The sequence below is a fragment of the Pseudoliparis swirei genome, chromosome 7 (assembly GCF_029220125.1).
Source record: "Pseudoliparis swirei isolate HS2019 ecotype Mariana Trench chromosome 7, NWPU_hadal_v1, whole genome shotgun sequence".
Lineage (NCBI taxonomy): Eukaryota > Metazoa > Chordata > Actinopteri > Perciformes > Liparidae > Pseudoliparis > Pseudoliparis swirei.
In genome coordinates, this window is record NC_079394.1 from 15,668,998 (window position 1) to 15,693,951 (window position 24,954).

Genomic DNA, 24,954 nt, shown 5'->3' on the forward strand with positions numbered 1-24,954 from the left:
ATGCATGTAATAATACTTCATACATGTAAGAATACTTCATGCATGTAATAATACTTCATGCAGGTAATAAAACTTTATGCAGGTAATAATACTTCATGCAGGTAATAATACATATAATAATAGCATGAGTACTCCTACTACTCATGCTATTTATGCACAATGCAGTCGCCCCTGAGGTCCTTAAAGGTGCATATACGTGTTTACTTTTAGCATAATTAAATACTAATATAATTAATATGTTTTGCACCAGGTGGATCACAAATTCATGATTTTATAACTTTTTGTAATATTGCAGCAAACTGTCACCTTTAAAAATAAAAAAAACTTCTTCAAAATCGCTTTTTTATTTGATCTTTTTTTTAATACAAATAAATGTACATTTTTAAAAAATATTTAGTTTTTAAGAAGTTTAAGAACTGTTTTGTCATTAAAATACAAAAAAAAGACTTTTTATTTTTAAGAAGTTAATAATGTATTTTATTTGTATTAATTTATTATTCTGTCATTAAAATAAACATTCTTTTAATTACATTTTTTAAACTTTTAATAATGTATTTTATTTGCATGAATTAATTATGTTGTCATTAAACTAACAACAAAATTATTTAATTATTTTTAATTTTTAAGAAGTTTAATAATGTATTTTATTTGTCTTAATTTATTATTTTGTCATTAAAATACACTTAAAAATGTTTTTAGATTAACTTTTAAGAAGTTTAATGTATTTTATTTGTATTAATTTATTATTTTGTCATTAAACATCAGGTTAACTCCTCATTTTGAATCCCCCAACTTTAATTAAGTGCAGAAATAAATCCCTTCAATTAAAATATCTATACATATATATATATATAACATATCTATATTATTTTTTCATCATGTAGGATGTGAAATAACAATAAATAATTGCATATCTTTATTTCCGTGCTCCGCAGCCCGTGGGCGTCGGCGTGGACGTGTTCGATGGCCGCCCGGCGCTGCTCGCCTGGAGCGAGCGTGTGAAGAAGGCGATCGGCGAGGAGCTGTTTGCCGAAGGTCACGAGCTCATCATGAAGGCCAGCGGCCTCACGCAGGAGCTGCAGAACAACAAAGACATGGAGATGCTCAAGTCCAAGTATCAGAAGCTCTTCAGCTGAGTGTGTTGTTGTGTATCAGTGTGTACTTTAAGATCCCCACTACACAAATATTAAAGAGTCAAAAGTATACACAAATTACGGTGTCCATCTCTGGATTTCTTCCCGTAGTTCTTCCTGTAGTTCTTCCTGTAGTTCTTGTTCCCGTAGTTCTTCCTGTAGTTCTTCCACTAGTTGTTTCTGTAGTTCTTCCAGTACATGTTCCAGTAGTTGTTTCTGTAGTTCTTCCTATTTTTAGTAGTTATTCCAGTTCATGTTCCAGTAGTTGTTTCTGTAATTCTTCCTGTTTCCGTAGTTCCTACAGTACATGTTTGTGTAGTTCTTACACTTTCTGGGTCAACGTGGCTCTCAATAAGGAGTCGACTACATTTCCCATCAACACTGAGTGGACCTCCACAATAAAAGCCCTTCCTACCAAACGATGATTCATTAAATGAGGACTTCATGCACTCTGATGCTTTGACCTTCGGCGTCGTGCCACTACACATGAGGAAGAGGAGGAGCATTGGGATGAAGGTCCTCCTTGTTGCCTCACATGAATCCTCTTTTGTTCTTCTGCTGTGAACAAGAAGCTCTTTATCTCCAAGGAGCAGCTCAACCAATGAGAGGCAGAGTTCGCGAGACTTCCAGAAACATCGTTTTAAAAGTGTTAATCGAGTGTTTACGAATTTTGACGGCCGCACACTTGGAATAAATATATCAATTCAATAAATACATTACTGCATATAAACCCATTATGAAAATGAAAATAGAGTATGATTTTAATTTGTATATATTTAATTTCTTTAAAGAGTTGCTAGAGGTCACGTGATTTTGGATATTTTTAGTGTACGGGAAAAATCAATGATTAAAACTAGTCTGATTGATTCATTAATTGATTGACGTTTCTAAACATGGCTGCTGTAAAAAGATAAAAAACGAATTAATGTTCTTACATTATTAATTCAATTCAGTTAATTTGTATAGCCCAATTTCACAAATTACAAATTTGTCTCGGAGTGCTTTACAATCTGTACACATAGACATCCCTGCCCCAAAACCTCGCATCGGATCAGGAAAAACTCCCAAATAACCCTTCAGGGGGAAAAAAAGGGAAGAAACCTTCAGGAGAGCAACAGAGGAGGATCCCTCTCCAGGATGGACAGGTGCAATAGATGTAATGTGTACAGAAAGTATTAGAGGAGTATTTTACTTCTGATTGTTTTATTTCCTAATATTTCACTCAATAACTTTCTCTCTGATGTAACAGTGTATTTTTCTCCCTTTTTGCGGTTTTGAGGCCATGACGTCGTTTGAATAAAACTTTATTGGACTTGTCAACGGATTAAAAAGCACTCGGAATCTGCGTGCAGAGTGATCGTATTTTTCGGTGATTCTAACTTTTATAATCGTGTTTTTTCTTTTTTTTAAAGAGGAAAATAAGGTAAAAGCAAGTTTCAGAACAACAACGTGTCTATTGTTTTATTGTGGTTTTATTTCTCTGGACAGTGAGGAGTGAGGGGTGGACATGTGACCTTCCGCACAGGAAGAGGAGTCAAGAAGTGAGTCACATATTCCTCCTACAGGGCAGGAACCAGACTCGAGGACCCCCCCTACCCACCCACACCCCCCGCCCCACACACACACACACACACACACAGCAGGATGCCGTGCTGTGGACTCCTGTGTCAGTATGAAACCAACAAGCTGGTCCGGATCCAGAGCGTCCGGCTCGGCTCCCTCAAGTGGAGCCTGAACGCGGCCATTCTGCTGTTTATCTGGTGAGACGCTTTCAGGTTCCCCCGCTGTGCTGCGCATGCGCGTGGGTGGTGGCGCGCTCTCTTTTTCTGCTTCCTAACAAAGTTAACGCCACCAATTACACAAAGTGATAATCAATAAAGTTATGTATTGGTGTGTGAATGGAGCCGATCTGCCCGTTACGGACACGCGGTTCATTTAAAATGCATTTTATTTTGTAGGAGCATACCGTTTTTTTGGGACTCGAGTGCTTTTATTGTGAAATAAATTTAGTTTTTTCTTTAAAGTAGTATTCTTACTTGTATATAATCCCATAAAGTACTGCGAGTATTTTACTGAGTATTTGGAAGAAGTATTTTTACATTTTTTACAATGATTCCTCAAATATTTAATATTATTATTTAATATTTATAACTTAATTAAGTGTGAGAGTTTAGGGAGTGAATTGGAGAATTACATTTTTTTAATGATTGATATATTTGGCATTTTAAATTAATGGAATTAGAAGAATGTTGAAGAGCGCCACCTTGTGGATCCGAATAGAAAACACAATAAATCCAGCAATAATGAAGTGTGTCCTGCAGCCTCATGCTGCTGTGGAACAGGAGCTACCAGCAGTTTGACCTGGTGGTGAGCTCCGTCACCACCAAGGTGAAGGGCGTTGCGCGGATCCACATGCCCGGGGTCGGGGACGTGGTCTGGGACGTGGTGGACTACAGCGGACCCTCTCAGGTAGAGAAGGAGGTCCTTCTGGGTCCTTTTTTGGGGGGGTCAGAATCGGTCCAGGTGTTAATTTTTATATCTTTTTTTTGGTTCTCAGGAGAAGAACTCGTTCTTCGTGGTGACCAACGTCATCGTGACGAAGAACCAGAAGCAGGGGAAGTGCCCCGAGGTGCTGGTCCTTCATCATCGTCACCTTCATCATCATCGTCGTTACTGATTAAGCAGCAGCGACGATGACGATGATGAAGATGATGACGATGATTCTGTGTTCCAGGTTCCCATGAAGGGCGGATTGTGTCGCAGCGATGCGGACTGTGAGGAAGGAGCCTGGAACCAGCATAGCCACGGTACCCCGAGACCTCAGTGTAGACCTGGTCCTCTAGAGACATCAGTGTAGTCCTGATCCTCTATAGAGCTCCTCTCTGGGAACCGACACCACGCTGCTGGAGACCCAGGACCACCACCTCCTCCTCCTCCTCCTCACTGTTTTTATTTTCTCTCCTCAGGAATCAAGACCGGTTCTTGTCTGAAGTTTGACGTGTTGAAGAAAACCTGCGAGATCTCTGCGTGGTGTCCCGTGGAGACCAGGACCAGCCCCCCCAGGTGAACCCCTCTCCACTTCTTGATCCTCCTCCTGATCCTCCCCTTCATCATCCTCTTGATTCTCCTCTTCATCCTCGTCTTCATTCTCCTCTTGGATCCTCTTGATTTAACTTGCAGACAAACATGTAAAAACTGATTTGACTTCTCTTGGCCACCAGGGGGCGGCAGAAACAACATTGACACATCACATTTCTTTACAACTCAAACTAGAACGGGCACTCGGTAGAGCGCATACCGTCGCATATCACAAGATTGGGCATTGAATTATGAACATTTGGGCATTAGTTGCCCCGATCGATCCCAAAATCTAATCAAATGGTCCCCAGATAATAACCAATCATGCCACTAAATTGTATGCGATTCAAAGAATATGTTGACCTTTTCATGACCTTGACCTTGACCTTTGACCCAATCGATCCCAAATCTAATAAAATGGTCCCCGGATAATAACCAATCATCCCACCAAATTTCATGCGATTCGGTTTAATACTTTTTGAGTTATGCGAATAACACGCACGCATACAAATAAATACATGGCGATCAAAACATTACCTTCCGCATTTTCAATGCGAAGGTAATTAGTGTTAAATCACAAAAATACTATGACTAAACTAAATTTACCAAAAGTCCCTATTACACGCCTCATTTAAATATTTAAGAATAATATTTCATAAAACTTGTAATAATACAAACGATATATTATGAAGGGTTTGTTCACACAGCATTCAGAGACTCATTTATTGAAATGTATTTGTAACAGTTTAGCTCCATACCTTCTTTTTTTATTAATTGTTTTCATCCTGTCTCACTAACAATCATATCATTCCAGATCCTGCTTCCCATCTCGTCAGTCCAACTCCCTTCACCTGCCTCTGATCACTCCCTCATTACCTTCACCTAGTCTTCATGCCCATCTCACCTGTTGCCCATTCCCTCATTAGTCCCCACCTACTTAAGTCCCCTCACTTGCCCTCTGCCAGATTGTTTTGTGTTCTTCTTGACCAAGCCCTCCAGCGTTACTAAGTGTATTTAATGTGTGATATTGATCTTCTTGTTCCTTATAATTCAGACCCGCCCTGCTGGCAGCCGCGGAGAACTTCACGGTTCTCATAAAGAACAACATCCGGTTCCCCGCGTTCCACTTCATCCGGTGAGACCAGCAGCTCCAGAGCTTTCACATGTTTATCATGGCGGCCCTTTTTTAATTTATATCCTTTAGCGTCTTAATCCTCTCATTGTGCATTTTATTTACTTTGTTATTGCGTTACATTTTATCACAAATAAAATTATTTCAATAAATGTAATTTTTTTAAGTGTATTTTATTTATTTGTAAATCATTTTTAGAATTTGTTAGAAAATATTTTTTGGGGACACTTTTGTTATTACTTTTTTTTAAATTACTTTTTTCATTACTTTTTTCAAATTACTTTTTCGGTCCAGTATTTTTTACTTTAAACGTTTTAATTTTACTTTTTTCACTCCCTTTTTTAAACTTCTTTTCAAATCCATTTAATTGATAAATAATTCAAAAGATTTAAAGAATACATGTTTTTATGTTAATGTTCCTCTGCCTTCCTCTTTGTTTACCTTTTCCCCCTCTGGTAACCTCATGTTAAACTCATAACGCTATGAATTGTGGGTAATTCCCTAAAGCAAAGTCTGCAGAAATGCCTATGGAAGAAAAGAAAAAAACACGGTTATACAGAACTGAACCCTCACAGGCCTCAAACAGACTGATGACTGTTGTTGTTGTTGTTGTTGTTCCCAGGAGGAACATCCTCCCAGAGATGAACGACGGCTACCTGAGGAGCTGCCAGAGGGACAAAGACTCGCTGTGTCCCATCTTCAGGCTCGGAGACATCGTCCGGGAGGCCGGAGAGAAGTTCTCCGACATGGCCATCGAGGTGAGGCTGACCCCAGACCAGCTGCTGACCCCAGACCAGCTGCTGACCTCAGACCAGCTGCTGACCTCAGACCAGCTGCTGATCCCAGACCAGCGGCTGACCCCAGACCAGCAGCTGACCCCAGATTAGCTGCTTACCACAGACCAGCTGCTGATCCCAGACCAGCTGCTGATCCCAGACCAGCCGCAGACTCCAGACCAGCCGCAGACTCCAGACCAGCCGCAGACTCCAGACCAGCTTCTGACTCCAGACCAGCCGCTGACTCCAGACCAGCTTCTGACTCCAGACCAGCTTCTGACCCCAGACCAGCTGCTGACTCCAGACTAGCCGACTCCAGACCAGCTTCTGACTATAATAATACATTTTATTTGGAGGCGCCTTTCAAGTCACCGACAATAAAATAAAATAATACAGGATAAAAGATAAAAGCATGAAAGATAGAAACAACATTAAAACAGAACATCAACATAAAAACAAGTGAAGTGCGAAGGGTCCAGTTATAAAGAGGATGCCAGTCTGAACAGGTGAGTTTTGAGTTGAGACTTGAATGATGTGATGGAGTCTGATTGTCTTATGTGTGGGGGGAGGGAGTTCCAGAGCCTGGGTGCTGAGCAACTGAAGGCTCGGGCACCCATGGTGCTGAGGCGTGACGTGGGGATGGTTAGCAGTCCAGAAGAGGATGAGCGGAGGGTGCGGGAGGGAGTGTATTCCTGAAGGAGGTCGTAGAGGTAAGTGGGGGCCAGATTATGGAGAGTTTTGTAGGTGAGGAGAAGGTTTTTGAAGTCGATGCGGTATTGTACAGGGAGCCAGTGAAGTGGACCAGGATTTCGGTGCTGGACTGGGTCAGTGATGGGCGGAGTCTGGAGATGTTGCGGAGGTGGAAGAATGCAGTCCGGGTGATGTTTTGAATATGGGGTGCAAATGAAAGGGTGCTGTCCAGAATGACGCCGAGGCTCTTGACTTGGGGGGGTGGGGGGCGTACAGGGAATCCGTCGACGACGATGATGGGTGGAGCTGTGGTGTGTTTGGATTTGGTGATGATGGATTTGGAGCCGATGAGCAGGGCCTCAGTTTTATTGCCGTTTAGCTTTAGGAAGTTCCTGCTCATCCAGCTCCGGATGTCATCAAGGCAGGTGATGAGGGAGGTAGGAGGGATGGCAGCGGTCGGTTTAGTGGAGATGTAGACCTGTGTGTCGTCGGCGTAGCAGTGAAAATGGACCCCATGGTGACGGAGGATTGTGCCCAGGGGGAGGAGGTAAATGGTGAAAAGAAGGGGACCCAATACTGACCCCTGGGGCACTCCCAGTGAAACACCCGAACACCCAGACTTGTTGTTCCTAAATTGAACGAATTGTTGGCGGTCAGTGAGGTATGATGTGAACCAGGAGAGTGCAGCGCCAGTGATTCCAATGCCAGCCAGGCGGTTCAGGAGCAGAGGGTGCGAGATGGTGTCAAATGCTGCGCTGAGGTCAAGGAGGATGAGAATGGTAAGGAGTCAGCTGCACGGAGGAGGTCGTTGGTGATTTTGACCAGGGCTGTTTCAGTACTATGTTTTTGACGGAAGCCAGATTGGAAGGGTTCATGAAGGTTGTTTGTGTCAAGGTGGGACTGTAATTGTGCGGCAACCACCCTTTCAAGAGTTTTGGAGATGAAGGGGAGGTTGGAGATGGGTCGGTAATGGTTAAGGCAGCTGGGTCAGCACCGGGTTTTATCAGGATAGGTGTGATGGCAGCCAGTTTGATAGTGGGGGGTACAGTACCAGTGGTGAGGGAGGAGTTAATTATGTTGGTGATCATGGGGGAAATAGATGGCAGACAGGCTTTGACAAGGCAGGTGGGAAGAGGATCGAGCTGACAGGTGGTGGTTTTGGCTTGATGGATGAGTTCCGAGATGGTGTGTTCTGATATTGGGCTGAAGTCGGAGAGGGAGCTGATGAGAGGTTGGCCAGTCGTGATCATCCAGGGTCGATTGTTTGAGGAGGTGCAAGATAAGGCCAGTTGTTGGTGGATGGTGTTGATTTTAGAGCTGAAGAAGTCCAGGAAGGCAGTGCACTGATCAGTGGAGATGTCTGGAGGGAGGGTTTTAGGAGGCTGAAGTAAGTGGCTAACTGTTGAGAAGAGGACTCTGCTGTTGCCTGTACCAGTGTTGATTAGGTTAGAATAGTATGCAGATTTAGCAGTGGTGAGGGCTTTCTTGTAGTGTTGAAGGTGGTCCGAGTACATTTGGCTGTGTACCGTGAGTCCAGTCTTTTTGTAGAGTCGCTCCAGTCGACGGCCAGTGGCTTTGAGCTGGCGGAGCTCCGGTGTGAACCAGGGAGCAATGTGAGTAAATGAGACCGAGCGACTTTTCAGGGGGGCCAGGGTGATGAGGGAAGAGGAGAGGCAGTTATTGTAGTGAGTTACAAGGTCAGCCAGGGAGGATGCTGGGGGAGGGCTGGGGTAAGAGCTGATAAGGGTGGAGAGATCTGTGGTGTCAATATGTTTGATGTTTCTGAAGGAGATGGTCCGTTGTTCTTTGGCTTTGTGTAGTTGGGTGTGAATGTCAAAAAGTACAGCTTTGTGGTCTGAAATGTCAGTACAACAGATTAAGTCAAGAATATGACATCTGTTATGGGTTGGGAGGTTGACATGTTGTAAAATACCAAAACAGTCCAGGAGTGATGTGAAGTCTTTAGCAAAGATACTCGATGGGTTGTCAATGTGGATGTTGAAGTCGCCGAGGAGGATAACAGTGGGGGACATTGCACATACAGCTGTTATTAGTGATGAGAATTGATTGAGGAGAACAGCAGAGGGTTTTGGTGGTCTGTAGATGGTTACAATGATGGCGGGTTTGGGGCCTGTGAGTTGTGCAGCTAAACATTCAAAAGAGTGATGGGGGATTGTGACAGCAGTGACTTTGATGTTATCACGGTGAAGGAGAGCGAGACCACCCCCCCTCCCAGTCCCACGGGATATTCTAATAAAAGAAAAACCCGGTGGGACAGCCTCGTTAAGCTGGGAGAAGTCATTTGGCTGTTACTGAGGGATCTGATATTCAACAGACAACGTTTCAAACAGGTGAGTGGTGTGTAGGTGGTTGCTTTGAGCAGGGCGGACAGTACACTGTGATTGACAGGACGGGCAGTGTGGGGGGGGGGGGGCCCTGTGGACCAGAAGGAGCGGATGCTTGTGTTTCTGTTGTGTTGAGTGTATTGAAAGTTCCGTCCAGAGCCACGGTGGATGTATCTTGGTCGTTTGAGAATGTAGTGGTGGGATGCAAGCTGAGGTGGGGGGTCCTTGAGAAGGTCCGGAGACGTAACATCTCTGTTGCCGAGTAACGGAGCGGCAGAGCGCAATCCAAAACAGCAAATTAAAACTCCACATGATGTGAGATCGGGAGCGACGTAATCCAACGGGAGATGGTCCAGGTGACAATGGTGAAGCCAGTGCAGCTGGGGCAGAGGAGTGGAGCGTGCTGGTTGTAGCTTCGCTGGAGACGAGGAAACCAGTTGGACGGCGTCGGGATTAGCAGCAGCTAGGCTAGCCAGTCGGCAGTTGGACACTGGTGGGTATGGGTATAGCAGAGAGGCGGCGTCCTCCGCGTGGACAGCAGTCCGCGAGCGCAGGTGAGCGTCCAGGAGAGCTGGCAGGGTGACAGCGGACCGGTCCGAACAGGTGTGCTTCGTGGGGCCACAGAGTGCGGAGATGAGCCACAGGAGTCCCATACAGGTGAGCCCTGGACCGGCGAAGCTAGCTTCTGGCTAACGAGTGGCGAGGTATCAGACGGGTAGAGACTGTCCAACTGCTGTTTCGGTGTTGGTTGAGCAAGCCAAATCCAGCAGACGGATTTAAAGTCCAACATTCACACAAGACAATCCTGATTAATCAATACGAAACTTAAAAGAAAAGAAATACGAAAACCGCGGAGGAGGCGCGGCAGCAACTTCAGCGGACCCAACTCCGCTATGAAACCACCAAAAAGAGGAAGCATCACTTTGTGAAATATTAAAAATAATTAATTCATCAAAACATTTCAGACAACTTGTCTCCTTTCAAAGAATTAAAGGTCCCGGTCTCTTCTGAGTGAAACAGGAACCCGGATCTTGTGGGTAATAATCGACAGTTCCTCTGACGACCACAGGGGGGCGTCATCGGCATCCTGATCGAGTGGGACTGCAACCTGGACCGGCTCATGCAGCGCTGCCTGCCCAGGTACTCCTTCAGACGGCTGGACGAGAAGGAGAGCAACAGGACGCTCTACCCGGGTCTCAACTTCCGGTGAGCCGAGGTCAAAGGTCACATGTAACCTCCTCACTCACCTCCCTCATCATGGGACCACGAGAGGAACTTTATTATTATTATAGTAATAATAACCACAACACAATTATTGTTAATATATTTAACAATACTAATTATATTATTAAATAACAACTATTAATAATAAATAAAAACACTTATTAATAATAATATAAAAGTAATAAATAACAATAATTATTTGTAATATAACTATTATAATAATTAAAATTATAGTATTAATAACAACAAAACAATTATTGTTATTATATTTAACAACAATAATAATAACATTAAATAACAAAATGATTAATAATAAATAACAACACTATTACTATTAATAATGCTGTTATTTATTATTAATAGTTTTTATTTAATAACAATTACATTTTTATTCAATAAAATAATCGTTTTGTTATTTAGTACTATTATCATAATACTAAATAACAAAACATTATTTTAAATACAATTATAATTATTATTATAGTAGTACTAATATACTAGTAGTAGTAGTAGTTCGATGATAATATTTATAGTAATAATGATAGTAGTACATATTTAATTTTTGAAATATCATTAATAAATAAAGTAAAATAATACAAACTTAAAGCCCCACTATGTAGTTTTTCACTTTTGGCGCCCCCTTCAGGTTTTTAGGTATTTAGGTTTCGACTTCAGTGTCGTAAATACCCAGTGACGATGGATGCAGCCTCGCATACACTTGTATTGAGTTGGGATCATGTGTTGTCCTGTATTATAATATTATTATTATTTGTATGTGTCACGGGTTATAAAAGGTGACGAGGGGGAGGTGACGCGAGGTTTTTTTTGTTTGGAGCGCGCTGACAGGCGTCGGACTTGTTGAGCGGACTCAGAACGGCAGCAATCCGGCGACTGTTTCTATTTTGGATTCATACCAACGGGCGGGATCACTAATAGAAGACTGCGCAGGAACATTGTGAACTGGCCCAGCACCGACCGGACTAGGGTGAAGGAGCGCGGGGATTGAACGCGGCGCCTCGCCATGTTATCGCTTGGTCGGTCAGCTGTTTGCCGGCTTTTTTTTGGGGGGGGGTGCGCGTGCAGTCATTTACTTTTGTTTTGGGGGTCTGCAAATGTGGAGTACGTGTGATCGAATACAATATTGTTGATAACACTAAAAAGCTACATAAAAAAGCTACCCTTATACTGGAGCTGCGAGCGTGGAGTGGCACTTTATGACATTGCGTAATCACTGCCAGAAAGCAGGTCGATGTACCGGGCGGCTCCAGAATCTTATTTCCCCACAGACCCCCGATGGCAATAGCAGAGACGCAAATCGTCATATTAAGTCATTGTAGCGGCACAATTTTTTTCAAGCTGTTATTTTAAGGTCCAAAAGTTACATAGTGGGGCTTTAAATAGAAGCAAATTGCTTTTTTATTTTAGATTTGGGGTAAATAATCTGGCCTCAGAGCTTTTAATAATTTATTAATTATTATTTCTCATTTATTCTGATCAGATTTGCAAAGTACAGCTCTGTGAACGGCGTGGAGCAGCGGACGCTCTACAAAGCCTTTGGGATCCGGTTTGATGTCCTGGTGTTTGGACAGGTGGCTCTTTTATTTAAACTTTTTTAATCTCTTATTTGTAGGAATTTTATTTATTTTTTTAGTCTGAGATTTTCTATCAAACTAGTGGAAATAATATTTTTTTTGGACTATGTTTTGTTGTAATATAATAATCATTATAATATCTCATTAGCATATTTAAATAATAACATTCAAACCAATCGTGGCTCGCTTGATCGTAACTCTCAGCATTTATATAACATTATTTATATCAGTATTTATATAATCAGTTTTATTTTCTTCTTCCAGGCGGGAAAGTTTAGCTTCATCCAGCTGGTCATCTACGTCGGGTCGACACTGTCGTACTACGCTCTGGTGAGACGCCTCCATCTCCACGGAAATAAGAATGACGTCACAAAAGCACATTCATTTTTTATTAGGTATTTGTTTGTGTGTGTGTGTGTGTGTGTGTGTGTGTGTGTGTGTTTGTTTCTGTCCTCCAGACGACCTTGATGCTCGACTGGCTAATCGGAACCAACTGGTACTCGGCGGAGGTCGGACAAATCTACTCTGAGAAGAAAGTCGAGTCTGTGGCGGACAAACAGAAGGTACACACACACACACACTGACAGTTCTAGCCCTGTAATAATCGTGTGTGTGTGTGTGTGTGTAGTGCCTCCTCTGTGTGTCCTACGTCGATGAGACAAACATCCGACTGGTGAAAAAATCCCAGAAGAAAAGTTTACAACTCGTCAAACCGACTTCGTTCCAGCCGCACAAGGTGACACTTCATATATGTATATAAACATATATATTATGTTTATATATGTATATATATATATAAACACATATATATGTTTATATATAAAACATAATATACATATGTATGTATATATATATATGTACCAAGATCTAGTCCTCTCCGCCCTGACAGGAGGACGGTGGTCACCTGAGAGCCGCCATCTTGCTGCTCCAGCCGGGTATCGCCGTGGATCTGTGCGCTCTGGACCGTGACCCCGCCCCCGACCCGGGTCGCGCCCCTGAGCGCCGCCGGCCCGCCTGGTGTCAGTGTGGCCGCTGCGCCGCCTCTTCCCTTCCCCAGGAGGAGCTGTGCTGCCGGCTGGGCGCCGGCGCCTGCATCTCCTCGTCACCGGCGTTCGAGCGGCTGGTGTTGCAGCGCCCCCTACTGGAGGCCGTTCTCCTGTACCGAGACCCTTTGTCCTCGCCGCCCGCGGACCGAGGCCCGGCCGTCTCCGCCCTGCGCCGCTGTGCCTACGGTCAGTACGTCAGCTGGATGTTGGGGGTCCCGCCCGACGGCGCCCACGCTGCCATCCCCAGCTGCTGCGTGGCGAGGGTCAGGTCCGAGTACCCGAGTCCGGACGGGCGGTACGGCGGCTTCAGGCCCGGCGGGGCGGTGTCCCTGCAGGCCTGCGCCAACGGGGAGTTCTGAGAGGACCGACCACACCTCGACTAACCGTTTGTGCTAATATCCTGAAGCATAATAATAAAGCCATTACTAATAACTGAGTCAATAAATCAATGTTTAATAAAATAATAGAAAAGAAAGATTCTTTATATTTAAATCCCTTCGTGGTGAGATTGAGACTTAAACTTTACAACATTTACTGAGGGAGTCGCCCCCTGGTGGTCAGGAGAGAGAATGCAGCTGATCATATTTATTAAACATAACTACGTATTTAATCATCGTTATTAAACATAACTAAGTTCTTCATTTTCTCTATATGATGCAATAAGAAGGAAGTCTCCTGGGTGAAAGTCCTGGTTGTTTGGCTCCTCCCACTCAAGAGGAGGTTAATTTCCCACGCTGGTAATTAACCCACTTAACTATAAATAGCTCCATGTACTGTGTGTACCACGTGACTGTAGCCACGCCCAGCAGTGATGTGATCTCAGGTCAGACCGACGGAGACCTCTGCTGCCATCTAGTGGTTTCATGTAGCACCTGCACACAGTTTTAATTTCCCTCCTTTCCTTTGATTACCTTCGCATTGAAAATGCTGAAGGTTATGTTTTGATTGCCGTGTATTTATTTATTTGTATGCGTGTTATTCGCAAAACTCAAAGTATTAAACCGAAACGCATGAAATTTGGTGGGATGATTGGTTATTATCCGGGGACCAGTTGATTAGATTTTGGGATCAATCGGGTCAAAGGTCAAGGTCATGGAAAGGTCAACATCTTTTTTTTTTACCATAGCACGATACATTTTTGTCCAATTGGCATGCATCTAATGCCAAAATGTTCATAAATCAATGCCCAATCTTGTGATATGCGAAGGTATGCGCTCTACCGAGTGCCCATTCTAGTTTCATTTGTTTTTAGAGCTGTAATCTATTAAGTACTAATATTGGTACTCTGTACTTATACTTGGTCTGAAAAAAGTGTTTGTGCATTTTACTACCTTTTTAATTCCTTTTTTAATCACGGAATTTTCAACACTGACTTCTACTAATATTAAGAAGTTCCTTTGTTATAACTCAGTATTTTATTTAAAAGTACCACCAATATACTTTACAATAATATACAGGACTGTCTCAGAAAATTAGAATATTGTGATAAAGTTCTTTATTTTCTGTAATGCAATTAAAAAAACAAATGTCATACATTCTGGATTCATTACAAATCAACTGAAATATTGCAAGCCTTTTATTCTTTTAATATTGCTGATTATGGCTTACAGCTTAAGAAAACTCTAAAATCCTATCTCATAAAATTTTAATATTTCCTCAGACCAAGTTAAAAAAAAAGATTTATAACAGCAAAACAAAATCAAACATTTGAAAATGTCCATTAATGCACTCAATACTTGGTTGGGAATCCTTTTGCACGGATTACTGCATCAATGCGGCGTGGTATGGCTCCCCAAACCATCACTGCCTGTGGGAACTTCACACTGGATTTCAAGCAACTTGGATTTTGCGCCTCTCCAGCCTTTCTCCAGACTCTGGCGCCTTGACTTCCAAATGAAATACAACACTTGCTTTCGTCTGAAAAGAGGACTTTGGACCACTCTGCAACTGTCCAGTGCTTCTTTTCCATAGCCCAAGTCAGACGCTTCTTCCGTTGTCTTGAGTTCAGAAGTGGCTTGACCATGGGAATACGGCTATTGTAGCCCATTTGCCGGACACGTCTGTGAACAGTGGCTTTGATTCCTGGACCCCAACTTCAGTCCACTGTCTTTGAAGCTCCCCAAATTCTGGGCGACTCTTCTTCACAATGCTGTTAAGGCTGCGGTCATCTCTCTTGGTTGTGCAGCGTTTCCTGCCACATTTTCCCCTTCCAACAGACTTTTTGTGGATGTGCTTTGAAACTGCACTCTGTGAACAGCTTGCTCTTTGAGAAACTTCTTTTTGTGTCTTACCCTCCTGATGGAGGGTGTCAATGATGGTCCTCTGGACAGCAGTCAGATCAGCAGTCTTCCCCATACTTGTGATTTAGTTTACTGAACCAAGCTGAGTGTTTTTCAAGGCTCAGGAAACCCTTGCAGGTGTTTCGAGTTAATTAGACGATTCAAGTGATTTGTTTAATACCCTACTAGTATACTTTTTCATGATATTCTAATATTTAGAGATAGGATATTTGAGTTTTCTTAAGCTGTAAGCCATAATCAGCAATATTAAAAGAATAAAAGGCTTGCAATATTTCAGTTGATTTGTAATGAATCCAGAATGCATGACATTTGTTTTTTTAATTGCATTACAGAAAATAAAGAACTTTATCACAATATTCTAATTTTCTGAGACAGTCCTGTATATATTATATACGTAAACATACAAGACATAAAACATTCTGGTTTTCTATCATAAAAGACTATTATATTAAATATTGTTAAGCGTATACAAAATGTTATATAAGGTTTAATTGACCAAAGTTAATTATTAGAGAACTGATTCTGACAGTGGGGTTGATTATCGGACAGTTATTTCAATTAACTATTCAGTACATTTATATCTACGTATTTATTTGTTCTATTTTGTTTCACTTCAATTCTCACAAGTAATTTAAGTGCCCAAAGTTTAGTAGTCACTGTTTACCTTTTTACAGCAGTTATGTTTTATGAATGATTAACGTCTATAATCCTGATTCATGAGGACACGTTACATTCATATTCCTCACGCGCTGCTTCGCGATCTGCTTTTGGCCCAAATGAGCTGCCGTACTTTCTGACTGCGACCACAACAAAGTAACACATCTGGAAACTTAAAATCCACTAAGCAAATCCTTTAATAAAAGTGAAAAACACAAAAATAATGAACAGTAACACACATTATGCCTGCTGGCTTCTTGACCTTTGACCTTGTTCGTCTCTTTAATCTTCACCAGAAGAGGTAAAACAGATATATTTTTTAACATTCTTCATCACTTGAACGGTTCACAACGTTACATCAGATTCATCGACAGCACACGTGGTCACATGGTCAGATGGTTACGTGACATGGTCACGTGATCACATGGTAACATGGTCACATGACGTCAGTGTGAAGGTCCCTATAACTAATGAATATATACATATAACAGACTTCAGACTGATAAGCTTTAAATCCAGGAATCATACTTGTGATAGTTTTTCTTGTTTCTTGGTAATTAAGTTTCAATTTGATAAATTTCCACTATTTAATTTTTTGTTGAGCTCTACTTTTAGAACGTGAATCAACGTTTACGCTGAAAACAAATTCTAAAAAGTTCCTTTGTTCTGTGGCTCAAATGTCGTGCTGTGGTTTTCAAAATAAAACTCTCCACAAGCCCCGGACATAAAGACACGTAGTTCATTTATGACTCGCGCTCCTCCATCGGTCCTCTATAATATTTACCTTATTGCAAAATACACCATTAAAACCAGCCTGCAACTCGCTTTGTGTGTCATAAATAAACATAAATAAGAAGTAGAAATATATTTTTCATCGTGTGACCTGTGAGATCTGTCGTGCGACCCCGCGTCGGGTTCCCTGGCCACGGTTTTGGAAACCATCGATGTAAACAAAACAACAGTAGACTTCAGAACTGATGATAAACTTCAATTTAACAGCAAATTTGTCTGATTTTTATGTGACATTTCTGATCTCAGTGCTTTTGAAAATGGGTAAAATAGTTTAAATAGAGATTAAATAGCGTAAACATCCTAAGACACTTATAGACAAGTCGTGAAATGTATTGAACACGGAGTGTTTAGAGATATCTGAGAGCTGCTTCAGTCGATAGATTATACATATCTTTTTGGGGTTTTACATATTTATACATGTTTTATCTATATACATATATGTATATATACACATATATATATATATACAATTAAAACACACACACCATATATACAGATAGTAAACATTGTCTGTGGATGTGCTGATGGTTCCCCGAGGGCAGAAGAAGTATTGCTTTGTGTTGTTATTGATGTTTTTTTAATCTAAGTCCCCCCCCCCCCCTCCTCTATATTGCTTTTCAATATTGCTGTTGTGCCCCGTTTGGAGAAACCCAGAGCGACAGAGGGTTTGAAAGGGACCTGCAGGATCCGGTGTCGGGGGGTCAGAAGAGGTCCTGAGGGCCCAGGTGGATGATGATGGGCGTGGCGATGGTCTGCGGCTGGTAGTAGGCGCTGTCGATGTACAGGCCGCCTGGGGGGGAGACATGAGAGGTCAAAGGTCGGTGGAAAACGATCAGCGGCACTTTGGTTTGCTGGTGTGATGGATGGAGAACGAGGTCAAAGGTCGGAGGGCAAAGTCAAAAACACACCACATACTTAGCTGCTCCCAAGGGACCTTAAGTAGCTCCCAGGGTTCATAGCGGTCGGGGGGGGGGGGGGGGGGGGGGGTATATATATATATAGTTTTTATTTTGTTCCTTAAAGCAGATGATTGTTTTTCTTTGAGTGAGGGTCCTAATAGGGGTAGAGGCGGGTCACTTCCTGTGAGGGGGTGAGGGCCCTAATAGGGGTAGAGGCGGGTCACTTCCTGTGAGGGGGTGAGGGTCCTAATAGGGGTAGAGGCAGGTCACTTCCTGTGAGGGGGTGGGGGCCCTAATAGGGGTAGAGGCGGGTCACTTCCTGTGAGGGGGTGAGGGTCCTAATAGGGGTAGAGGCAGGTCACTTCCTGTGAGGGGGTGGGGGCCCTAATAGGGGTAGAGGCGGGTCACTTCCTGTGAGGGGGTGAGGGTCCTAATAGGGGTAGAGGTAGGTAACGGGGTATGTCGTAGGGACTCGGATGACTGGGACGACTATTGTTCTGGAGGGAAAACCTGAGGAAGAGCAAATAATAAGGAAAAAAATAATAATAAAAAGAACTCAAACGCAGTGACGGACAAATCAATGGGGTTATTGATCGTGACTGAGTTTACCGTAGGGAGGGAGGGCTCCTGCAGGGCTGTAGGCGTAGGGAACGCCGAACCCTGGGAGGACAAAGAGGAAGTCGGATACGGTGTAATTACTGTTAGCGGCCAGTTAGCTTTGCATAAAGCATGGAAACAGGTGGGAACAGCTAGCCGGCAACATTTACACTTAACTTCCTGTAAAATGGAAAAAAGTTGTTGTGTTTGTGAGATTAGAAGAAGGTCCGCCTTTTTTTCCGTGCTAAGCTAACAAGCTGCTAGCTTTGTATTAAATGGCGTAATGAATAAATAACCCTGCATATTCAGATTAATAACTATATGTTACAAAATTAAGTTTAGTTTATTTTGATCAGCAAAATATACAAAAATCAAAATTCAACAAAAGAAGAAAGTGGCTGACCGAAAGGGTCAAGGCTGAAGCTATCAAGTTTATAAGTGCCCTAACCTATAATTTCATGAAAAAACTTATTTCAGAGAACCATATACCTATATATATATACATAAACATATATACATATACACATGTACATACACGACCGTTCAAAAGTTTGGGATCACCCAGACAATTTTGTGTTTTCCATGAAAACTCAGTTTTTTTATCAAATGAGTTGCAAAATGTATAGAAAATATAGTCAAGACATTGACAAGGTTAGAAATAATGATGTTTATTTGAAGTATTAATTTTTTTCTTCAAACTTTGCTTTCGTCAAAGAATGCTCCTTTTGCAGCAATTACAGCATTGCAGACCTTTGGCATTCTAGCTGTTAATTTGTTGAGGTAATCTGTTGAAATGTCACCCCACGCTTCCTGAAGCACCTGCCACAAGTTGGATTGGCTTGATGGGCACTTCTTGCGGACCATACGGTCAAGCTGCTCCCACAACAGCTCAATGGGGTTGAGATCTGGTGACTGTGCTGGCCACTCCATTACAGACAGCATACCAGCTGCCTGCTTCTTCCCTCAATAGTTCTTGCACAATGTGGAGGTGTGCTTTGGGTCATTGTCCTGTTGGAGGAGGAAATTGGCTCCAATCAAGCGCTGCCCACAGGGTATGGCATGGCGTTGCAAAATGGAGTGATAGCCTTCCTTATTTAAAATCCCTTTTACCTGGTACAAATCTCCCACTTTACCAGCACCAAAGCAGCCCCAGACCATCACATTACCTCCACCATGCTTGACAGATGGTGTCAGGCACTCTTCCAGCATCTTTTCACCTGTTCTGCGCCTCACAAATGTTCTTCTGTGTGATCCAAACACCTCAAACTTGGATTCATCTGTCCAGAACACCTGTTTCCAATCTTCCTCTGTCCAATGCCTGTGTTCTTTTGCCCATACCAATCTTTTCTTTTTATTGGCCAGTCTCAGATATGGCTTTTTCTTTGCCACTCTGCCTAGAAGGCCAGCATCCCGGAGTCGCCTCTTCACTGTCGACGTTGACACTGGCGTTTTGCGGGTACCATTTAAAGAAGCTGCCAGTTGAGGACCTGTGAGGCGTCTATTTCTCAAACTAGAGACTCTAATGTACTTGTCTTCTTGCTGAGTTGTGCACCGGGGCCTCCCACTTCTCTTTCTGCTCTGGTTAGAGCCCGTTTGTGCTGTTCTCTGAAGGGAGTAGTACACACCGCTGGAGGAAATTTTCAGTTTCTTTGCAATTCCTCGCATGGAATAGCCTTCATTTCTAAGAACAAGAATAGACTGGCGAGTTTCATATGAAAGTTCTTTTTTTCTGGCCATTTTGATTGTCTTATCGAACCCACAAATATGATGCTCCAGATGTACAGATTTATGAATAATAATCTGCCACATAATCTGTTACGTATGTTCACAAGGAACACAAATGTCTACGATCACAACACGCGGCTGCGTGGTGGCATTCATATAAATAAACATACAGTCAACATTGTATTTAAAAGCTTCATCTGTAGAGGTCCAAAGCTCTGGAGACAAATTCCGGACGAGGTCAAATCGGCATCCAGCATCAAGGCATTTGCTTCTCGACTTAAACGCCATCTCACTTCATTTTGAAAGTTTTTAATATTGATTTACAGCCTGGCGGCACAGTACAATAGAGGAAAAATATTTAAAATAAAATGTATATCCATAATTTGATGTTCGTGATATTATTTTTATTTATTTTTTCTAAGTTATCATTAGTTCACATTTGTCTTCTATTATTATTTTTACTATGACTTTTTCTTTTTCCTGTTCTGGTTTTTTTGTTTTTTTTGTTGCTTGTACGACATTTTATGTTTTCATCCATATGTGTGTGTACTGTCTGTGTGCCTGTGGTAGTTGGGAGGGGGGGGGGGTGCTAAAGGGTTAGGGGAGGGGCCGTCCAACTCCTCATCTCAGAGGAGCCTACAGACCTCGGTCTTTGGACGGTCCTCCATTTGTAATTTTTTTTTCTGTTGTTAATGTCTGCCAGTATGTACATGTTATGTATGTACTTATGGAAAATAAATTACTTACTTACTTACTTACTCAAAGGAAGGCCAGTTTTATAGCTTCTCTCATCAGCAAAACAGTTTTCAGCTGTGCTAACATAATTGCACAAGGGTTTTCTAATCAGACATTAGTCTTCTAAGGCGATTAGCAAACACAATGTACCATTAGAACACTGGAGTGATAGTTGATACACCTATGGAGATATTTCATTAGAAACCAGACGTTTCCACCTAGAATAGTCATTTACCACATTAATAATGTATAGAGTGTATTTCTGATTGATTTAATATTATCTTCATTGAAAAAAACAATGCTTTTCTTTGAAAAATAAGGACATTTCTAAGTGATCCCAAACTTTTGCACGGTAGTGTACATATACATATACACACACATAAATACACACACATACACACACAAAAATACACACACATACATATTTACATAAAACAATAAACAAAACAAAAAACTTGTCCCCATTAACCGTTACTTATGATGCTTCATCAATGCTGATACGCCTGTACTTCTCCAGTCATGTCTTTATATTTTTTCTTGAATATCACCAGATTTTTACTTTCTTTGATGTCATCAGTTAAGATATTCCACTGTTTCACCCCACAGACAGATGTGCACATGTTTTTTAGAGTTGTATGAACAATTGGCTGCTAGAAATTCCATCTCCCTCTTAGTTCATACTCTCCTTCTCTATCTCTAAAAATCTGTTGAATATTGCCAGGAAGTAAATTATGTCTAGCTTTGTACAGTATTTGTGCTGTTTTGAACTCTACTAAATCCATTAATTTCAGTGTATGTGATTTTAAGAACAGTGCATTGGTGTGCTCTAGATATCCAACATTGTTCACTGATTGCTCTCTTTTGCATGATGCATAAAGGCTGTAGGGTGCTTTTGTAGGTGTTCCCCCACACTTCAACACAATATGTCATGTATGGTAGAATGAGAGTGTAATATAATGTCTGCAATGATTTATAGTTTAGTATGTGCCTTGTTTTGCATAATATCCCGACAGTACGTGCTAACTTGGACCTGACATACTTGATATGTGGTTTCCAGCTAAAGTTGTGGTCGATAAGTAGATTAATCTAAACTGTAATTTTCACCAAAGTTAGAACCAAGTATATCACACATCACTGTTGTGTTAAATAATATATATATATTTTTAAATTTTTTATTTAACACATAACGGTGATGTGTGATATACTTGGTGCGTATATATACAGGACTGTCTCAGAAAATTAGAATATTGTGATGAAGTTCTTTATTTTCTGTAATGCAATTCAAAAAACAAAAATGTCATGCATTCTGGATTCATTACAAATCAACTGAAATATTGCAAGCCTTTTATTCTTTTAATATTGCTGATTATGGCTTACAGCTTAAGAAAACTCAAATATCCTATCTCTAAATATTAGAATATCATGAAAAAGTATACTAGTAGGGTATTAAACAAATCACTTGAATTGTCTAATTAACTCGAAACACCTGCAAGGGTTTCCTGAGCCTTGACAAACACTCAGCTGTTATAAATCTTTTTTTTTACTTGGTCTGAGGAAATATTAAAATTTTATGAGATAGGATTTTAGAGTTTTCTTAAGCTGTAAGCCATAATCAGCAATATTAAAAGAATAAAAGGCTTGCAATATTTCAGTTGATTTGTAATGAATCCAGAATGCATGACATTTTTGTTTTTTGAATTACATTACAGAAAATAAAGAACTTTATCACAATATTCTAATTTTCTGAGACAGTCCTGTATATATATCAGTAATATAACGGTATTAATCACGTCCAAACCCGACGACCTTGACTTACCTTGGGGGAGGTACCCGTGTGTGGGCGGCGTGCTGATGTAAGGCGCTCTGGGGATGACGGGGAGCCGCGTGGGTCTGGCGGCGAGGGCCGGGAGGGTCATCACCGAGGCAACCGGCCGCTTGGGCTGCACGAAACAACGCAGCAGAAACACGTGAGCGCCACGGCACGACGGTGGCTCACCGGCGAGCAGCGCGGCGGCGTGTACTCACCGGAGGGTTGGGCCTCTTCTTCTTGCTGCTCGCGGGCTTGGCGCCGGAGAACAAGCTCTTCAGGGCCGAGAGCGCCGCGCTGGCTTTGGCTACTTTCTTGTTGGGACCCGTTCCGCGGAAAAGCTGCTTGTCCACCTCCACCTGTCAGCGGACCAGAGGCAGGGTCATACACACGATGACCAATGGATTTACATGACTTTACCATGACTTTAAATGACTTTTCAATCACTTTTAATTTACTTTTTAATGACTTTTAACAAAACATTTAAATGACTTATAAATGTCATCTAAATGACATTTAAATAACTTTTCCATGACTTAAAAAAAAACATTTAAATGACTTTAAAATGACTTTTAATGAACTTTTAAATGACTTTTCCATTACTTTTTTTAATGACTTTTCCATAACATTTACATGATTTTTTCATGACCTTTCCAGGTTTTTTATATCGTATGAACCCTGCAGAGAGGAGGCTCTCTGATGAACCCTGGTGTGTGTGTGAGTGTGTGTGTGTGTGTGTGTGTGTACCTCGATGATGAAGCGCTTGTCGTAGCTGCTCCCGCTCTCTGATATCAGCTCATATTTGAGGCTGCGGCGTTTCTCGTTCAGCTCCATCACCGGGTTCTTACCGCCGGCCGTCAGGATCGGACCCGGAGCTCTGGACTGTGGACGGACAGAGAGGGTCAGGTATATATAAATACATACATATATATGAATATACAGGACTGTCTCAGAAAATTAGAATATTGTGATAAAGTTCTTTAATTTCTGTAATGCAATTAAAAAAACAAAAATGTCATGCATTCTGGATTCATTACAAATCAACTGAAATATTGCAAGCCTTTTATTTTTTTAAATATTGCTGATTATGGCTTACAGCTTAAGAAAACTCTAAAATCCTATCTCATAAAATTTTAATATTTCCTCAGACCAAGTACAAAAAAAGATTTATAACAGCTGAGTGTTTGTCAAGGCTCAGGAAACCCTTGCAGGTGTTTCGAGTTAATTAGACAATTCAAGTGATTTGTTTAATACCCTACTAGTATACTTTTTCATGATATTCTAATATTTAGAGATAGGATATTTGAGTTTTCTTAAACTGTAAGCCATAATCGGCAATAAATCAGAATAAAAGGCTTGCAATATTTCAGTTGATTTGTAATGAATCCAGAATGCATGACATTTTTGTTTTTTAAATTGCATTACAGAAAATAAAGAACTTCATCACAATATTCTAATTTTCTGAGACAGTCCTGTATATGTACTGTTTTTCAGGGATTTTCATCTCTAATTTATTCTAAATTTGGAGGAAAACTCTGACGTCACATTCAGACTCTCACAACAACAGCTGGAGGAATATCATATACAGGACTGTCTCAGAAAATTAGAATATTGTGATAAAGTTCTTTATTTTCTGTAATGCAATTAAAAAAACAAAAATGTCATGCATTCTGGATTCATTACAAATCAACTGAAATATTGCAAGCCTTTATTCTTTTAATATTGCTGATTATGGCTTACAGCTTAAGAAAACTCTAAAATCCTATCTCATAAAATTTGAATATTTCCTCAGACCAAGTACAAAAAAAGATTTATAACAGCTGAGTGTTTGTCAAGGCTCAGGAAACCCTTGCAGGTGTTTCGAGTTAATTAGACAATTCAAGTGATTTGTTTAATACCCTACTAGTATACTTTTTCATGATATTCTAATATTTAGAGATAGGATATTTGAGTTTTCTTAAACTGTAAGCCATAATCGGCAATAAATCAGAATAAAAGGCTTGCAATATTTCAGTTGATTTGTAATGAATCCAGAATGCATGACATTTTTGTTTTTTTAATTGCATTACAGAAAATAAAGAACTTCATCACAATATTCTAATTTTCTGAGACAGTCCTGTATATGTACTGTTTTTCAGGGATTTTCATCTCTAATTTATTCTAAATTTGGAGGAAAACTCTTTGACGTCACATTCAGACTCTCACAACAACAGCTGGAGGAATATCATATACAGGACTGTCTCAGAAAATTAGAATATTGTGATAAAGTTCTTTATTTTCTGTAATGCAATTAAAAAAACAAAAATGTCATGCATTCTGGATTCATTACAAATCAACTGAAATATTGCAAGCCTTTTATTCTTTTAATATTGCTGATTATGGCTTACAGCTTAAGAAAACTCTAAAATCCTATCTCATAAAATTTG

At 41.2% G+C, this 24,954-nt stretch overlaps 3 protein-coding genes across 7 annotated transcripts in view; 2 read left to right on the forward strand and 1 right to left on the reverse strand.

Annotated features, from left to right (window-relative positions):
• The window catches only part of gstt1a (glutathione S-transferase theta 1a), a 5,710-nt gene extending 4,499 nt beyond the window's left edge, over positions 1-1,211 (forward strand). Inside the window, exon 5 of the mRNA XM_056419841.1 lies at positions 936-1,211. Coding sequence (XP_056275816.1) covers positions 936-1,136 — 201 coding nt within the window. The 3' untranslated portion in view covers positions 1,137-1,211. The remainder of the gene's footprint in view (positions 1-935) is intronic.
• A 1,258-nt stretch (positions 1,212-2,469) lies between these two features.
• On the forward strand, positions 2,470-13,491 carry p2rx7 (purinergic receptor P2X, ligand-gated ion channel, 7). The gene is made up of 14 exons (XM_056419897.1): positions 2,470-2,556; positions 2,622-2,893; positions 3,455-3,602; positions 3,691-3,762; positions 3,868-3,940; positions 4,100-4,196; positions 5,266-5,346; positions 5,966-6,101; positions 10,224-10,360; positions 11,877-11,967; positions 12,235-12,300; positions 12,429-12,533; positions 12,599-12,706; positions 12,860-13,491. Exons 2-14 carry the CDS (start codon positions 2,778-2,780, stop codon positions 13,373-13,375), a joined length of 1,746 nt encoding a protein of 581 aa, XP_056275872.1. The 5' UTR covers positions 2,470-2,556; positions 2,622-2,777; the 3' UTR covers positions 13,376-13,491.
• Positions 13,492-16,152: 2,661 nt separating this feature from the next.
• LOC130196391 (spermatid perinuclear RNA-binding protein-like) overlaps positions 16,153-24,954 on the reverse strand; it is a 54,196-nt gene continuing 45,394 nt past the window's right edge. For 3 of the 5 annotated variants that reach the window (XM_056418466.1, XM_056418469.1, XM_056418470.1), the window contains 5 exons: positions 23,276-23,410; positions 22,747-22,887; positions 22,538-22,661; positions 18,274-18,324; positions 16,153-17,555 (listed from right to left, as the gene is read on the reverse strand). In XM_056418466.1, coding sequence (XP_056274441.1) covers positions 17,467-17,555; positions 18,274-18,324; positions 22,538-22,661; positions 22,747-22,887; positions 23,276-23,410 — 540 coding nt within the window. In that variant the 3' untranslated portion in view covers positions 16,153-17,466. Of the gene's footprint in view, positions 17,556-17,735; positions 18,175-18,273; positions 18,325-22,537; positions 22,662-22,746; positions 22,888-23,275; positions 23,411-24,954 lie in introns of those variants that run through there. The other 2 variants (XM_056418467.1, XM_056418468.1) reach the window with 2 other exon arrangements.

What these genes read in the sequence shown, in the direction of transcription:
- p2rx7 (XM_056419897.1), top strand. Translation starts at nt 2,778, where the DNA reads ATGCCGTGCTGTGGACTCCTGTGTCAGTATGAAACCAACAAGCTGGTC. An exon ending in CCCGCGTTCCACTTCATCCG is followed by an intron (nt 5,347 to 5,965) that starts GTGAGACCAGCA and finishes TGTTGTTCCCAG; the next exon opens with GAGGAACATCCTCCCAGAGA. An exon ending in ATGTCCTGGTGTTTGGACAG is followed by an intron (nt 11,968 to 12,234) that starts GTGGCTCTTTTA and finishes TTCTTCTTCCAG; the next exon opens with GCGGGAAAGTTTAGCTTCAT.